General features: G+C 35.6%; 4 protein-coding genes across 6 annotated transcripts in view; 3 read left to right on the forward strand and 1 right to left on the reverse strand.

Annotated features, from left to right (window-relative positions):
- The window catches only part of LOC118737702 (la-related protein Larp4B-like), a 38,599-nt gene extending 31,437 nt beyond the window's left edge, over positions 1-7,162 (forward strand). Inside the window, exons 3-4 of one of the 2 annotated variants that reach the window (XM_036468403.1) lie at positions 5,528-5,982; positions 6,058-7,162. In XM_036468403.1, coding sequence (XP_036324296.1) covers positions 5,528-5,982; positions 6,058-6,954 — 1,352 coding nt within the window. In that variant the 3' untranslated portion in view covers positions 6,955-7,162. Of the gene's footprint in view, positions 1-5,527 lie in introns of both variants that reach the window. The other variant, XM_036468402.1, reaches the window with a different exon arrangement.
- LOC118737706 lies at positions 7,150-13,476 on the forward strand. 2 transcript variants are annotated; one of them, XM_036468407.1, is made up of 2 exons: positions 7,150-7,236; positions 12,506-13,476. In XM_036468407.1, exon 2 carries the CDS (start codon positions 12,547-12,549, stop codon positions 13,237-13,239), a length of 693 nt encoding a protein of 230 aa, XP_036324300.1. In that variant the 5' UTR covers positions 7,150-7,236; positions 12,506-12,546; the 3' UTR covers positions 13,240-13,476. The 2 variants fall into 2 exon arrangements, with proteins under 2 accessions (XP_036324300.1, XP_036324299.1); XM_036468406.1 differs by lacking the exon at positions 7,150-7,236 and having other exon boundaries at positions 11,125-13,476.
- Positions 13,477-13,508: 32 nt separating this feature from the next.
- LOC118737705 (26S proteasome non-ATPase regulatory subunit 6) lies at positions 13,509-14,837 on the reverse strand. The gene has a single exon (XM_036468405.1). It carries the CDS (start codon positions 14,736-14,738, stop codon positions 13,569-13,571), a length of 1,170 nt encoding a protein of 389 aa, XP_036324298.1. The 5' UTR covers positions 14,739-14,837; the 3' UTR covers positions 13,509-13,568.
- Positions 14,838-15,081: 244 nt separating this feature from the next.
- LOC118737704 (AP-2 complex subunit mu) lies at positions 15,082-17,696 on the forward strand. The gene is made up of 4 exons (XM_036468404.1): positions 15,082-15,397; positions 15,453-15,891; positions 15,957-17,069; positions 17,304-17,696. Exons 1-3 carry the CDS (start codon positions 15,221-15,223, stop codon positions 16,652-16,654), a joined length of 1,314 nt encoding a protein of 437 aa, XP_036324297.1. The 5' UTR covers positions 15,082-15,220; the 3' UTR covers positions 16,655-17,069; positions 17,304-17,696.
- The last annotated feature ends 996 nt before the right edge of the window (positions 17,697-18,692 follow it).

Consider the following 18,692-nt stretch of genomic DNA (forward strand, 5'->3'; position numbering starts at 1 on the left):
ATATATAGTCAGCGTCAAAAATATGAATACTCATTTGTATTTTCCATAATTTTTTTTTATTTGTCATAAAAATATAACTCATTCTCATTATCATATAAATAGAACTCGGGAAAATTCAAGAATCACCCAAAATTTGTCCATACAAACATTCAACATTTCAATTCGATTTCTTAGAAAAATTTGCGAGTACGCAGTTTTGTAGCCCATTAAATTTTAGTTAATAAGGTGCAAGTTTCAAGACTCTAGAAATGACGCTTAATTTTTGAGATTTTTTTTTTAAGGGTGTTTCGCATTTTCTTCCATATAACACACGAACAAATCCTATTTTTACCTCCCTTTTATTAGCTCGGGATGTAACTATGTAATATTGATGCGCCTAAAAGATGCAGCGATTTCTATTCTCAAGTTACATACCTGATGACAGTACGAATGGAAATTATAGTAGCGAGGTTTTAGTTTTTTAAACTATATATGGGAGAAAATGCGCAACACCCTCTACAAAAAAATTCTCAAAAATCAACGGCAATTTTTATAGACTTGAAACTTACAACTTATTATACTAAAATTTAATGGGCTACAAAACTGCATTTTTCTAAGAAATGGAATTGAAAAGTTGAAAATTTTGATGACAATTTTTTGGTCGTACTCGAATTTTCCCCAGTTAACTATGAAACTGAAAAAAATGATTATGCTGGTTTTGCTAACTGTATTTTTATAAAAAAATAAGTAAAATTTGCTATGAAAAATATAAATAATAAAACGTCTGGGTATTCATATTTTTGACGCTGACTGTATCTATATTGATTATATTCAACAATTTAATTGAGCTGGAGGCCGTTACTAATAAAAAATATTGCGGAAAAACAACAAATAATTTACACATGATAGAAGTTATAGCTGCTATCTCCGAGATCACTGAGTCTTGAATTCGCAACTCCGGCGAAATAGCGGGAATAACATCTACCAATTGATTATTATAACCGGTATGGACTTAACAGAACGAAAAAAAAGAAAACCGCGTAACTGCCATTTGCTGCTGTCCTGGAATATACTAGCCAGAAATGCGATTGCTTTATAAAAAAGAGAACCATTTTGAAATATGTTTGTTATTACTCTTTTACATATATTTGCAGATTTTCAATTTGCACAAAACGCCAGCAAAGTAAAATGAAGAACAATTCTGCACTACTGTAAAAGTTTCTTGTGTTTTCAATTGCTACCAGATTTTTCGTTTTTACGTTGCACAAAATGTTTGAACAAGTTCAGTTATTCAGGCATGTTCCGAAATTATCTTCTGAGTGCAAATGACTCAAGTTCACTTTCAATCCAAATTTTGGGGTTCTGTATTTCTTGTTTTTCATGTCAAATGCACGTGAATTCTTTTTTTTTTCATTTTCAACATCACATTCACTATGTAAATACCTCAGTAAAAATCTCGGTATCCTGGAGCTGTAATCCCCGGATTTCAGGACATGAAAAAGTGTCCGGGATCTCGGGATTGAAAGCCCTAATTATTATAGCTCTATATATATAACTGAATGTTTTACAAATCGGACATCAAATAAAGACAATATAGAGAAAACCAATTTCGCCGTTCAGGGTGACGAAAAAAAAAGTTTAAGCTTCCTCAAAAATATTCTCCTAGTGAGTGTTCAAAATCGCTTAAAGCAAATTCAACTTTTTTATACATGGTGATACGGTCTAATGTTCACACACAACCTAGAAAATTTTCTGTATGCAAATTCAAGTGATTAAAGAATAGGACCTAGAATCAAAGCCAGTTTAACGTCACATTCAACTGATAGAAAACGGTTTTTAGATCAGCAGTTGTCCCTTACCCGGCATAATATTTTTTGCCTCCTGTTTGTGCGGTGAAAACTGCAGATTGGAAGAGAATTTCCGCAAAACGCATGGAAGAAAATTTGTAACCGGTAAATAAAGTTCTTGCCAATTTTTTAACACTTTTCGCATTCCGTAAACTCCTGTAACCAGCAAATTTTGTTGCCATCTCATAAGCTGGTAACAAAGTATTGCCCCGTGAAATATGCAATATCAGAATTTTGACAAATATTCATAGCTAAATTTTTGAATATTTTGACTGCATTATCTACTAAAGTACAGTCATGTGAAAAATAATAGGACACGGCATTTTACCAGTTTTGGACATTCTTCTTTTGATTGTTTAATGTTTATTCTCAAATTTCAATTTTTAGAGAAATACTCGACGACATTTTACAACATCAAAAATTTTTTATTAAGAATTTTTTGATAAAAAATCTAAATATGCATTTGCATAACTTTTTTCCTGACCGTGTCACGCATTTTCTTCCATACGAAGTATGTTTGACAATTTTTCTTGTATGGTAGGAAATAATACCATCCGCAAAAGAAAATTATCAAAAATCAACGCGAATTATTAGCCACTTGAAATTTGCACTTGCAAGCTAGAATTTAATGGGCTATAAAACTGCATACCTAGATTTTTTCAAAAAATTCTTAGTAAAAGTGTAAAACTGGTGTTGAATTTATGTATGTATGTTTTCTACAAAGTTCTAAATTTGGGCTTATATGGTTTTTGTCACTATGAGCTGTAATTTTATAGAAAAATAATACACATAAAACAATCAAAAGAAAAATAGCAAAAACTGAGAAACATGTCGTGTCCCTATTATTTTTCACATGACTGTGCCTAGAATCGTGGATACCAGAAGTCGTAAAATTGTTTGATAATAAAATTTTTCGGTTACAAAACCAACGGTAACGGACAGAAAAGACCTGTAAATGAATAAGGCTTTTGCCTAAAAATATACAACGCCTCCAGGAAAACATAACTTCTAGTACAGGGCCGGCGAACCTTTATACATACACGTGCCATTATTGCCAACGAATTATTCTATGTAGCCATGACGTGCCAACAAGAAATCATGACTTATCACCGTTTTTGCAGACATTAGTTGACTCTTAAATAGTGTAAAAATTAAAAAAAAAAAAAACGAATTCAGCGTCTTCTTAAATGTCTCTGTGCACCTTGTGTGCAAACGCCAGCTTCTGCAGACAGCTAATATATCTGGAATTGAATTCCAAGTTTCCAAAATTTACGTACTAGCATTTTTGCTCATATTGGCCGATGGTCTTTCTAATTCGATTGATTCTAACTATTTCCTTCTTTCGACTAAGCTTTTAGTCAATATTTACACTGAAACTCAATCAGCTGCATTTCACAATCTACGATTTCCAGCCAATCAAACAAGTTCAGTTTCTCAAGTGACGTCACATCAGGATACATAATAAATTTGAATTTTTCCGATAACTGCTTGAGTTCAGAAAACCTTAAGAATTTATTACCAAAGAAAACTCTTCAGTGACTCTTGATCCGTCTGGTTTTTCATCAAAATCCGAATCTGATTTTGAATTTGTTAAGTTTGGCAAACGTTTGCAATTTTTGGAAACAATGGGACATATACGTAGTCAAAATAAAGACGAAACTAAAGTTAGTTCCAGCTTTTTGACATAATTATCAATTTAATATCTGCCAAAAACGCTGCTATTAAATTTAGAGTCGACTTTATTTCGACTATGAGTATGCCTCAATATCTTTACCAATCACTTTCAGTTTAGCCTAAAAAGCTCGAACGAGATCTATGCATCATTGGAGCTTTGAAGTTTTACGGCGAAATTATTGAAATGCAAAAAAATCACCAATTTTGTAAGCCACCTATAAGCCGTTTGTTTAATGACTGCGAAGATATGACTTTCAATATTTTTGAGAACTACATACGCCCATTATATCACCAAGCTATGTTTTGCGCACAAAGCTTATTGATAAATGATGCAATAGAACTTAAGAATCGAATGTGTTATGTGGAATTTGTTGGTTACTGTCTGTATATTTGGATCTTCTGACCTGTTTTCTTGGATGTGAGTAGGAGCTTGTTCGAGTTGCAATCACAACCGCAGTGCTGCTCGAATTATTAAAGTGTCACGTTCGGTGTGAATTTCTAGCAACGTGTTATAGGTGGACAGTGCAACAGTGTTGCAAATTTTCATCAGTGCGGCAGTAATGGCGCTTTATTAGGTACCTCGAATAGGCCCTAGATCTTGCTTAGATCTCCAATTTAAACTAATAATTTAGTTATTGAGTACTGGGTCCTCAATTAATTTGTACCGTACCCATATTATTTTGTTGCGTGTATGAGGTTTGCCTGCCCTGTTTTAGTATATTGCTTAAGATTTTATATTGAACACGTTCCGCTTTTCGCGTTGCATATTTTTAGGCTCATATGGTATTCATTTAGAAATTTTTATCGATATAAGGGCGGTATTGTCACTTGCGAAGCGAATGAATTTGGCGAAGCGAACGGTTTGGCGAAGCGAATGGATTGGCGGACGCAACTTAAATATACATTAAGAGTGTTCTCTTTTACCAGCTTGTGCAAGTTCGTTGCATCGCGAACACTTTTAATACCTTCTCTTCCTTTTAAAATTCGCTTCTCCAAACCGTTCGCTTCGCCAAAATCATTCGCTTCGCAAGTGATAACACCACCCTAAATTTAGCGTAGCGATTTCTAGAATCCCACCACAGTGTTTTTATATTAATATTTTCCAGCTTTAACTGCTCTTGCGAAGCTTCTTAGTTCAAGTGCGTACATATATGCATATGTGTGAATACAATTTGTATCTTAAACTTGAATCATAAAATTCACGGCATCCTTGCCTTGGTAACTACCCGCAACCACTTCAATTATTTTTAAGAATACATTTCCTACCTTTGCTACAAGAGTTCCATAATTGAAAAGTTTTTGAGTTAAGTATGCAGAAATGCCATCTCTTCTTCCATTTTGTGTAAAAAATACAAAGCTGTAGCTCATTACAAAAAAAATGCGTCTGCCTTTTTACCATTCAAGGTGTAAACTTTGAAGCCGTTTTTCTCGAGTGTATGCTTTTTGGATATGACGCTCTTGGGGCAAAGGTACGATAGTTACTATATATCAATGCACAGTAAATTTAGACATGTATGTATGTATAATATTTTGTTGGCAATAAGGCATATAAGTCCTCGACTATTTTGCAATTGAAAATTATTTGCACACGCTTATAAAAAATGTGTATAACAATCATTTTAGTAAGTTCTATGCTCGTTTACAGTACATACAGATATGTATGTGCACATGCCTTTGAGTTAGGATCTGTGTCTCACTTTAGATCAGATTCGTATTTTTCTTTCAAGCTTTCATAATAATTCACTTTGAAACCTTAAACAGCACAAATACTTGTACACCTAATTGTTTTAATAGTAACTAGTTAATACGAAAAATTTTCACGATTATGTACATACATAGCTCTCCATATATTGTATATTGTATATATTTACATACGCGCTCGTATATTATGTAATATGATAATATATCCGAACGATATTAACATATTACGTATTTACTTTATCTTTGACTTTTGACTTTACCGATGTGCCGAATGTGATCTGATTTCAATCCAAATGCAACAAATATTCGCATACAATTACTCTTAGATAGCAGCAATGTGGTGATGCTCTCTTCCACGTCTCTGTTGCACGGTAATTGCGTGTTTAACCGAAACAACACTGTGGCTACTCAACAAGGCATGAAAACTTATTGGCTCTGCAAGTCCTATCGCATTAGTATGTGCCGAGCACGCTGCATAACGCATCAGGGACGCGTCATATCAGCGACAGGAGTGCATAACCATCCACCACATATGCGAGGTAGTGGACCAGGTGGCGGTGGAGCTGGAAATGGCGCATCCGGAGGAAATCTGAGTGGAAGTACGAGTGGCGCCGGGTTTTCTATCGATGCCAATGTTCAGCAATCGACCTCAGTGCCAAGCTCTATCTCACCTTCAATTAGTTTAAATTCGATTAATATGTCCGGCGCACTACTGCCCGGCGGCAATAATGCTGCAAGCGGTATGAATGCTGTCACAGGAGCACGGCTACATCATACGACCGTGAGTAGTGTCATTGGTGCATCTATGTATCAACCACATAACTCCATGCATAATTCTCCCTCACAACAACTGCAGTTGCATCAAAATCAACAGCAACAACAACAGATGCAACACCAGCACCAGCAACAACCGCTGCATTCAGTAGGTGGCTCTATATCTCCGCCCCCAATCGGGGCGAGTTTAATGAGTTCTCCGCATGGGCACACCCACTGTTCTCAGTCGGCTACTAGTCTCTTAATGTCGCATAACTCGACTGCCGATAGCGGGAGCAGTCACATCAATTTGCATCATCATCATCACCATCATCCCCATCACCACCAACAACATGTGATTGGCAGTTCAGGAAACGGCCAAGGATCAAACCGCATTATACAGAATCTATTGCATAGTGCGAATGCATCAAATGTTATGCACCATAGTCACCATTCCCAACTGCCACATACCATGGCGCACTTGACGCAACATCAGCATCACTCGAATTCGCACGAACAATTATCTCAACAACATCAACCGCATTTAGAGATAACGCCGCTAATGCAATCACCGCCACTCCCACCACCACCACCAACGCTTCATCTGCAAAGTCCATCGAATCAAAGTAATCAGTCGCAACACGGCAGTGGTGGTGCCAATTCGCTCAGCTCACCTATAACAACAACACCAGTGATAGCTTCCAGCAGTAGAACACTAAAATCGCCAGCGCAAACGAGTCTGAGCGACGAAGCGATCTGTGTGTCGGAGGTACAATCTCATCAGTCACATTCAGCGCATTTGAGCGGCGGCGGTGAGCAACAACAGCATCTGCTGAGCCACCATGGCGCAACACTGTCGCCGTCCGAATTAAATTCGAATACTGCCGTATCCTCACATTCAAAAGACGGCACGAGTGAGGCTCAACATCAAGCTCACGTCATTGACTCCATAACGATATCACCAGCCGAAGGACATAATTTCAAAATGGAAGATATGTAACTACTAAGTTCCTTAACGGCTCATTTTGAATGCAGCAAAACTTTAGATTGACTCACAATCAGAATATACAGTGCGTTCAAATACGCACCGCACCGAGCAACTTTGTTTTTTTGTTTTATTGCTATTATAATTACTTACATATTTACAAACATATACATGCTATATACAAGTCAAGACAGCAATTAAAATATGCTAGTTTTTAAATAAACCATTGTGTTTTCGGTAAGTGCTCAAGAGGAAGGGGAAATGGGTGAACAAAGACACATACCTTGTGAGAACTTGGTAAGTTACAAAAACATACTTATAAGATTTTAGTGCATAGGAAAGTATAAAGATTATATATTTTTTTATTATTTATGATTAGGCAGTTGATTTTTATGCAAAAAATAAGCCTAAAAGTATATACCATATAACCAGAAGCAAAATGTATTAAACATTTATTCCTTTTGCTTATAGATAAATATCGTCGTTTAAAGTACAAAACCACGTATCGTCATTCTGCAAAACCGCGTAACTGACATTTGCTGCCAAAAATTGGATTTGCTCACACAAGCTCTTGGCTTAATCCTTAATCATGCGTTCTGAAATATACTAGCCAGAAATGCGATTTCTTTATAAAAAAGAGAACCATTTTTAAATATGAGTGTTTCTACTCTCTTGAAAATAATTTATGGAACCTCACATACGTGGTTTTGCATTTTGTTGATACGCGGTTTTGCATTTTGTTGATACGCGGTTATGCACATTAAACGACGATGTGTAGTACATATTTGTAGGCTTGTTTTACATCAGCGTTTTTATAAAAAAACCGACCTGCGTGACCTCTAAGAAAACTTTTTTTTTCAAAATAAAAAAATACGTGTCTCTTTTTTTTATCACAAATAACAATATTCTGATATAGCGTTTATGAATTTCCAAACATAGTGTTTCTATGAACCCTAATACATACATACATATGTATGCATGTCAATAGTATTCGTTATGTAAACTAGTAATTTTTAAGTAAAAACCAAGCCAACTTCAATTCTCATATAAAAATTCAAGATTACCGTTTTTTTCGCAAGAATGATAGAATACAAGATTGCGCAATCCTGCAGGTGATGACGTCAAGATAGCAACGAATAGGAAGGAGTAATTGGAGATGGAGGAGAGAAAGAGTGTTAACCGTCAAACCACGGAGGTCGCCATATTTATATGCATATAAACATCTCTGCATACATACAAACAGTTTGCTAAAATGACGTCACACGAACCACTGATTCTGTCAAATTCGCCAAGAACAAAGTAGCGGTACTGCTGATTGCGCCACCTCTGTCTCCCTACATCGTGTTTTTTTCGTAATCCAAATTAGTACGGGACCACCTCTGAGGTACCACCTTCCCTTTATAAAAGAATGGCTGCATTCCCAAACGTCAAAATGCAAAGAATCAGTCTCTTTTATTTTTATTTCTAAACCTCAGCAGCTTGTAATGCCAAATATGCGCAACCACGGTTAGATGCTAGTTTTCACCTTGGTTGCGCAAGGTAGACTTTTTCTTCTAATGCGGTATGGAAATAAAAGAGACTGATGCTTTGTATTTTGACGTTTTGGAATGCACCCAATCACTGAAATCGGCTACATGCATACATACATAGTTCAAGGTTATACGGTAACATACATAAGTTGCGTTCCAGATAACTTCGTGTAAAAACCTGTAAAACTGTCAAATAACAAAATTACTCCCTTGAAAGAGAGGAGCAAGAGAGAAAAAATAAAAGTCACCTGGAACACGAAAAAAAACTTTTCCTGTAACTACTTCCATTTTTTTTAATGTTAAGCGCCATGGAGACGATCAAATATCTTTATCAACCGTCTCGCGTTTTGCTTGACAAAAAACAAGTGCACTTGCCTTCTGATCGTCGTGGTGAGCAAGTGCGCGGACAAGAAAAAAAAAATTGTTTGTTGAATTAACGCGTTTATTTGGACGTTTGCGGGCAAGACACGAGCCAATCTTACACATATGCAATGCTTGACATATTTATTTGATTGTCTCCGTGGCGCTTAATATTCTTTGCTGTCTGTTTTTGTTTACAAATGCAACCCTGCCTATCGTTTGACACTTTTCTTGAACTTGCAGGAAGAAAAACTTCGGACTAAAACCTGCAACTTCTGATTGAGAGAGAAAGCAAGTTACTCTCACAAAAGTGGTTTGATGCAGGTTTTTGGCACCTGGAACGCTTTCCTGCAAAAAAAAAACCCTGCATCTGGAACGCAACTATAAAAAAATAGTTCTGTTCGCTATGCAAATGCCAGTAAGAATTAGCCAGTAACAAAATTCAGAGAATGAGGTATCTTACTCTCCCAATGAGAGAAACTTACTTAGTTTTGCGTGAACAATAGGGCTGTTCAGGATCTTGTGCATATGCTCTTGGATTTGCATATTCGTTGCAGTTGTAAATTGACAACAATAAAATATGAAGTGCCTACGATCCAGGACATTGGATTATTAAAATTAAGACGTGGAAATATTACATATCGTCACCTCGCGTTTCATCGAATTGCAACACTTTACATCAGGCATGCCCAACGCCGGCAGAACTCCATAAGCAAGTGCCCTGCGCTGGCAGAATTCAATAGGCAAGTGCCCTGCGCTGGGCACGGCTGCTTTACATCATTTATTAATGCATAACGATCTTAGCACCGTAAAAAAAAATACATGATTTTCGAACTGATGCATCGGGATAAAAAATCTGTGCCTAGAAGAAAATGTTATTCCAAACTCAAATTTAAAAATTTTGTTTGTAAAAAACTAGTTTTTTTGTTGATTTTTTATTTTAAATGTTTAGAGACTTTTACGTTGGTGGCACCCCTCCTAAATGTAATTAAAAAATAATCCTTATTCAAAACCATCGATTGATACCTATATTAGGGTAATTTATTTAACTTATTAAATAATTTGATTTTGATTACATACACACATCTACAGGGCAAGCCCTTTCATTTAACACCTACCTCCTTTTTGAAAATCGAACGAACGATACAGATTTTATGACTTGGTGTTAAATATTTACGGTATACATCTGCGAAAGCGATTATTTAATTTTTTTTTTTAATTGAACGAACGATACAGATTTTATAACTTGGTGTTAAATATTTAACGCAAACATCTCCGAACTCGATTAAGAAGTTTCAATTAAAAACATTTTTGGAAAATTCGAAAAAAATCGAATTAAATCGAATTTTCACCACCAAATTTTGAATCGAATAATCGAATGTTTGGGAAATGTTAATTCGGAAAAAATCGAATTTCAACCCCCCACTACCCATCCCTATAGCACACATAGATCTAAAGTGCGATCAACTAAAAAAAAATTGGGCGATTTCTTTGCATAAATAAATCCATAGGATTTACATCAAATTAATGGAATTTTTTTGTCTTCATGATTATATACATTAACTAAGAAACTAGTGTTATACCTGTTTTTAAATTAATTTCGTTGAATCTGTACGATCCACAAGCAGTTAAATTTCCCTCTATGAATTTTAAGATAGCTCACTTTAGATCTAGGTGTACGATATGTACTACCCTGCCCACCTTTAGTTTATACACTTTTAGTTCATACATTCTTGAAGTAAAAATATTTCAAAGTGGTCGAACTAAAGGTGGGCAGGGTAGAATGTATGTATATCATATTCTTGGATCGATGTGCAAGTGATAAAAAAAAAACAATTGCGTCCTTTAATTTGTTAAGAGTTCAATTTCGATTGAACTTGCAGTTTTTCTTACAAAACAATATTTACATATTATTGCTTACTTTAAAACGTTTTCCCTCAAATATTCATTTATTTCTTTTTTTATATAATATATTAAAATATGTATTTATAATTAGGCGTAATAAGGTATTATCTTTTAATTTTTAACTCTTTTAAACAATAAAGAACAAAAAAGCATGTATTAGCAGCAATTAAAAAGATATGAACATTTTACAAAAGATAAATATATGTACTAAATTGTTTAACAATTAAAATTCAGCATTGAAACGGCGCAAACTCCTATAATAAAAAATTCAATTAAGTATCCAATGCTGACATTAAAGAAGCTCAAAAGCTATTTATTTTTATTCCAACATACATATACTACATACTAGTGTTGGGCGTTAATCAATTAATTTTTTAATTATCTTGTTAATTGATTGAAAAAGTAATTGCAATTAAATTAGTTGCAATTAAACTTTAGATTATTTCCAATTAAAATTTCGACGCTAAACATCAACAAGGGCGCTGGACCCGATGACCTTCCAAACATATTAAAAAAAAAAACTGCGCTGTTAGTCTCTGCGAACCTATTATACACATTCTAGACAAATCCACAGAAACAGGCAATTTTACATTTGCCTTGAAAATAAAAATCAGATGATCAATCTAAAGTTATAAACTTCAGACCAATATGCATTCAGTCGTCGTTGGCCAAGTTGTTCGAAAAAATAATTCTTCCACAGCTAACATTTGCATTCAGACACATAATTACTACTAAGCAACATGGGTTCCTCGGAGGCAGGTCGACAATCACAAACCTATACATTTACATCAAGGCAAATTTCAACTCGTTAGGCAAGGAACGTAATGTTCATGTATTGCATACCGACTTTAGTAAGGCTTTCGATATGGTGGACCACGAATTATTATTAAAAGAAAACTAAATCAATATGGGATTAAACATAAAGCACTCCAGTGGCTTCGCTCATATCTCACTGGCAGACAACCGCGTGTGCGCGTAAAGGGCCACTTGTCAAGAGAGTACGACGTTGTATCTGGAGTCCCGCAAGGGTCACACCTTCGCCCAAATTTATTCAACATTTTTATAAACGATATCGATATTAATTTAATTGCAATTACTTTTTTTATAACAATTAACCTACTTATAAATTCGATGAAAAGTACGGTACAGGCCTGAGATGTGGATAGCTATCATATCCACGTTCCAGGCCTATATAGGAGGCATTTTTAATCATTAATTTTTAATGATATTCACAAAACAATTGGAAAGTTGTTAATTGCAGAAAATTACATTTAACAATTGATTAATTGTTAATTGCTACCGCTACAATTAACAATTATTTAATTGTTATTTTTCACTACAATTGACAATTAGTTAATTGTTAGTTATAATTCTGCACAATTACAATTAACCAATTGTTAGTTATAGTATAAGCAAATAACAATTAATTAATTGTTAATTGATTTTACAATTAAAATTTGCCCAACACTGATACATACATACATAAGTAAATTCGTCCTTCCATTAAATGTCTCGTTGCATGCATCATTCAAGAGGTCATCAATTCTAAAACAGGTAATACAAATTTGTAATTGAACTCTGTAGAGTTGAATTTCACGAGGATATAATACATACATTCATCTATCTAAAACAAGTAAATTTTGGGGAATTCGCCAAATGTCCTGTCCATGAAATGAAGACATACATAATTACTAATTAACAATATATCATTCACTTTTTTATGAAGAATATAAATTAATACATATGTATTTATTATTTCATGTCCGCTTTAGTTGCTCCTGGCGAGCATTGGTTTCATGGTAAACTGGAGTTTATGCTAAGTCAGCGCGGGAAACCTCTCTTGGTACATGACGGTCATACTTTTGGCATACAATACGTACGCAAGGATAAAAAGTATTGGCAGTGCAATTTGTCAAGAAAATTTAATTGTAAAGCTCGTGTCACCACCACTGACAAAGGTGAGATTCTTGTTACAAACAACGAGCACTGCCACACCGAAATACGTCAGCATCTACGTAAAGATTATCAACGTAATAAAGTTATGATGAATGCATTACTGAATTTGAGCACAAACATAAGGCGTCAGAGCAACAATGACAGCACCACAAACAATTTCAATAATTTAAATAATTTTTCGGCGTTAGCTTCTCATAGTAGCAGTTTGTTGAATGCTGCCGCCACTGCTGCAGTCATTGGAGCATCCAATAGCGGCCATATGCATAGTTTTCACAGTGAGAACGTCGAACAACCGCAGCATCACATTCCGGGCGTGGTCGATTTCACGAAGGATAGGGGTGAGAATTCTCCGTCCACCCGCATCGATCCTCCCATTCACAATCAATTAACCATCGACGAAAATGCCGATACATCGGTGCCTTTGGACTGCGGTCTGCGACAAGCTACGGTGACAGCGGGACCAAGTGATTTTGAAAAAGAAGTAAACAATCGGGGTAATAATTATAATGGCACAGCTTGGAAGTGCAAAAATGAGATCGTAGACTCCTGAAACCAAAAAAAAATCATTAGCTTAATGCCATTCGTTTATAGGATGAACGCAAATTAATTTGTATTTATAGGAAATTTAGTTTACCAAAGACCGGCGACACTCGGATGCTTTCACTAAAGCGTATAAAATACTCGTACTTGTTAAAACTCAACGTACAACACCCAAATCCAAAGAATTTTTTTATCTACATACCTTTTTCTAAATATAAAATAAAGTTGACAATTTGTTTTATTTTAAGAACATTTTTTTTTTTATTTAATAAAATACAATTCGGGGAAGTGATTTGTTTTTTATTTCGCATTTTATCTAGTACAAATCGAATGCCACATTTAAATATTAATTACACGACTTAGCTTCTGGATGCGATTTAGTAGTAGATCGCCCTGTTTAATGGTAGCTTGGTATTGCCAGTTTTTGTTATCTGGTCGATTGGTTTCTACAATACCGCCGACACGATCCACTTTTGCGTGGAGGCGACCAGCTGCAATGAAACGTGAAAGTTCTTGGTCTATGTAGTCTACATCTACACCGAATGCCTCCGCCATGTATTGCAATGTTAACGACCGATAGGATTCAAGTAGTTGTGTGTAAGCGAGAATGCGCATTTCGCGAACATAGAATCGATAGTGGGGATGTGCCAAGTAATCTGCACGTAGTACCTTTTCCACCTCAGCCAAGTGTTTGAAAAATTCGGCATATTGACAATTGTAAAGTGCAAATAGGTAACTCTTTACATCAGGCAGACCATGAAGCACCTCCTGAATTTCGGCGCCCTTGACTACTTTGTCCCGCAATTCATTACGGGGCAATGCAATCATTGCTACATATACAGTGTATCGCACAAATGTGGGGTAATCCATCAGTTCATAGGAGGTAAAGGTACTCACGGTATCCAAGAAGAAGTTAGCAGCTGCTTTAAAATCTCGCACTGCTACTGAATAAATGCCTTGATAAACCTTGAGACGGTTGCGTCGATCCCAGTCACCGCCCTCCTCAATGAGATGTTTGGCCTTATCAATGTTTCGGGTTATTAAATCATGGTCTAGGTAGAAAAGACCAAGACGTATAAGATGAAAGATAATGTCTAAACGATGACCGAGTGATACCGTCTTTTCATATGTTTTACGAAAAGCAGTTTCGGCTGCAGCTTTGTCACCGATGCGACACAAGTGTTCAGACTTTTTCAAATTGGCCTCGCGTACCTCCATCTCGCCCAAATTTTTTTCTGCATCTTCTATTGCTTCATCTAACTTTGTTAACTCCAAACGATTTTGCTCCTTCATACGAGCAAGCAAATCCTTATCCACTACCCAATTCAATTCCAAGCATATGTGTTCGTACCAAGGGGCCATGTTGTCAGCACGCACTGCGTCCAATAATTTCAATTTCAAGGCAGCATCTTGTTTATGCTCTGGTAGCGATAAGAGAAACTTGTACTGAGCTAATTCCAGTTTTGGGTTCTTCTCTAGACCCTCTTCTTCCAAGTTCTCGACAGGCATTTCAATGTAACAACAGCAATGTCGAAAATATCAAACCAACTATAAAAACCTTTTTTGTTATTCAAGCCGCAAAGTCATGTACCTACTAAACTTGGCTGCTGTTCACTGGCTGGGTTCACGTCTCTAATATGGCCTGACAAATTCCAATTAGAAATTTAGCATCCGAATTTTTATGATGGCCAATATAAAAATTATAATTGTTTTAATCAAAATATATATGCACTTATGCTAATGTAATAGAAGAAGAAACTTTAAAAAGAATTTTAAACGCAATCTATGGAATCGCTTTGATTAAAATATTTTTTTCCAAATACAACCATGCAAAACGCAGCGAATTCGTTGACAGCTGTCAAGTGAATCGAAAAAAGAGGGTGTTGATCGATAATCACAGAAAAGTGAAAATTAGCAAAATTTTTAATTCGAGTTGGACGTTTTGGTGTTGTATATACTATTGAAGGAAGTGAAAAAGGCTTTTTGCTGAAATGATTGGTGGATTATTTGTATATAACCACAAGGGGGAGGTACTAATCAGTCGCGTATATCGTGATGATATTGGACGTAATGCAGTGGATGCTTTTCGTGTCAACGTCATCCATGCAAGGCAGCAAGTGCGTTCCCCGGTAACGAATATTGCAAGAACAAGCTTTTTCCATATAAAGGTATGTAGTCTTAAAAAAATAAATTTTTTACATAAACGTAATAAATATTTTTTAGCGTGCCAATATTTGGCTAGCTGCCGTGACCAAACAAAATGTAAATGCAGCAATGGTATTCGAATTCCTATTAAAAATTATCGAAGTAATGCAGTCATACTTTGGTAAAATTTCTGAAGAAAACATTAAGAATAACTTCGTTTTAATATATGAATTGCTCGACGAGATACTCGACTTCGGTTATCCGCAGAACACGGACTCTGGCACGCTGAAGACGTTCATAACGCAGCAGGGTATTAAGTCGGCCACTAAGGAAGAACAAATGCAAATCACCTCACAGGTAACCGGTCAAATCGGATGGCGGCGTGAAGGCATAAAATACCGTCGCAATGAACTTTTCCTCGACGTGTTAGAGTACGTGAATCTACTGATGAGTCCACAGGGCCAAGTGCTTTCCGCACATGTTGCTGGAAAAGTAGTTATGAAGTCGTATCTTTCAGGTATGTATGTGCTAAACAGGATGCTAAAGCAACAAGAATACAATTTTTTAAATTTCTTTATACAGGAATGCCAGAGTGTAAATTTGGTATAAATGACAAAATAGTGATGGAATCAAAAGGCCGTGGCATTGGCGGCAATTCAGAGGCGGAAACCTCACGCTCAGGCAAGCCTGTTGTCGTAATCGATGACTGTCAGTTTCATCAGTGTGTGAAATTGAGTAAATTCGAAACCGAGCACTCCATTAGTTTTATTCCACCCGATGGAGAATTCGAGTTAATGCGCTATCGCACTACCAAAGACATTTCATTGCCATTCCGAGTTATTCCTCTTGTACGAGAAGTTGGCCGTACTAAAATGGAGGTAAAAGTAGTACTAAAATCGAATTTCAAACCGTCACTATTAGGTCAGAAAATAGAAGTAAAAATTCCGACGCCATTGAACACTTCGGGAGTACAATTGATTTGTCTCAAGGGGAAAGCCAAATACAAGGCTTCAGACAACGCAATTGTGTGGAAAATAAAGCGTATGGCAGGCATGAAAGAGACGCAACTATCAGCGGAAATTGAGTTGTTAGAAACGGATACGAAGAAAAAATGGACACGTCCACCTATTTCAATGAATTTCGAAGTACCATTCGCGCCATCAGGATTTAAAGTACGATATCTAAAAGTATTTGAACCAAAACTGAATTACTCCGATCACGATGTTGTAAAATGGGTACGCTACATTGGCCGCAGTGGTCTCTATGAAACTCGCTGTTAAATTGGCGAAGACTCTGGACGAGTAAAAGAGTAAAGAATTTTCCGATTTGTATTCTCAATCTGATTGAACGCACTATATTCCACACTAGTTCTTAAATGTATAGCCATTACACACTACATACATAAATGCATATTAATCATATTATTTAATCACATTTTTTATTATGACATTCTAATTTTGTAAAATTACTATTGGTCTTTATTACATACGTATATTCCTCAATTTTATACTACATACCTATGATATTATTTTATTTTCATAACATGAATGTTAATTAAAAAAAATCACGTTTTCTGCGAACAATTTATGCGAATACAAAAGTGAATATGCTCCAACCTCCCTTTGTGATTCTTAGATTTCTATTCAAAATTTTCATGTGGTTCAAGAAATGCAAACCTTTATAAACTAAACACAGTTAGGGAGTTCACAAGGTGTTGTATACTGTCGTACTGTTGTATGTCATAAACTTTAAACGGCTAAAACTATATTTAAAGAATTCGCAAGCTAACATAAAAGTTTTATTATGAAATTTCACACAATTAAAAAATAGTTGGTGGTGATTTCAAGTCCTCTAAACATTTATTTAGCCGTTAAAAACTTTACAACATACAACAATACGACAAGTACGACACCTTGTGAACCACCCAAGTATATGTGTGAATTCGTAAGTTTGTGCAGGAATTAGCCCAGCAGAGTGGTACTGTCGTACCAATTTTATCTGTGTACGATCATATGGAAATGATTAACAAAAAATGTTTAGAAAATATGAAGGTTCCATGAACTTCTTTCTTGTTGATGCTAGCATCCACAGAAGATGTGTACTCATGAGCACCGTGCAAATTTTTGCAGAGGAATTGAAATTGGTGGAGTCAAAGGTAACAAAAAGTGTGATGAGCACAGAAATTTATGTATATGGAGTTAAATAATGGAATTAGATGGCTTGTATTCTCATACATACATATATAAATGTCAAAACCTATAATATGTATGCATATGTTTCCACATATTGCTCACTTTTCTTCTGTTGTATAATAGGCATAAACATATCGAGCCCTAACCGCCAAAGTAACGTAAGCGACACTATTTACAAAATTTTCTTTTTGATGCAGAACTATTCCTAGAGCATCTAGATGCATTTCTGCATCTAAGACAAAATTTTGAAGAAAATGTCGCTTACGTTATTTTGGCGGTTAGGGCTCGATATGTATAGACCGTAAGATAATAAATATGTATGAAGAAATTCTAGTACACAAAACTCGAAACATGTAGAAATATTATAATTATGTTAAAAGTGTTGAATTGACAGTTACGACAAATAAAAATTTAAATAATTTAATAACGGCGTTTTTCTTTTAGTGAGTGATGTCAGCCAAGTAAATCGGTTCAAAAATGAGTAATTTTGCTCCAGATATGTAGATCCAAAAAAAGCAGTTCAGTAGAAAGATGACATAAGCAGACCGTTTACGAGTTTTCATCGCGTAAACCCACTATTTTTCTTCATTTTTCAACTTGGACCCCCATTTATTGCAAACATTTTTACTGAAAGTGGTAAAATATGTACATAGATATGTGCTATTACTGTAAAAGTATATTTATTACCGAACAAATAGATGCCTCATTTTGTCAACTCAGATAAAGTTTGTCGAAGTTAAGTAGAAATACGCCTTGACATTTATATGTATGTATAAAGTACATTACACCGTACGACCTTAAAAGCATACGCAAATCATTTGGCCAATGAGATAAATTTTTTTTCAAGGCAGTTTCGAAAAAGAAGTTATTTTTTTGGCCGAACCTAGGGGTTGCTTTTTTAATTTTTCGGTGTAGGTGTCAGCGGTAATAAATTTTTTTATAACAGTTCTAGGCTTTTGGAGGGCTCCGCTGGCTCGGTCGTAAACCTGCGGGTACGGGATAGATAATTTGACTTCGACACGAGTTCGCAAATGCTGAAAATATGACGAAAAATCGCAATTACCTTCGAATCGAAATACCTCCCTAGCAACAGTTTAATGAGTTTTGGCGAGCATTAATATACTGA

The sequence above is a fragment of the Rhagoletis pomonella genome, unplaced genomic scaffold (assembly GCF_013731165.1).
Source record: "Rhagoletis pomonella isolate Grant_MI unplaced genomic scaffold, Rhpom_1.0 Rhpom_scaffold_00004, whole genome shotgun sequence".
Classification (NCBI taxonomy): Eukaryota; Metazoa; Arthropoda; class Insecta; order Diptera; family Tephritidae; genus Rhagoletis; species Rhagoletis pomonella.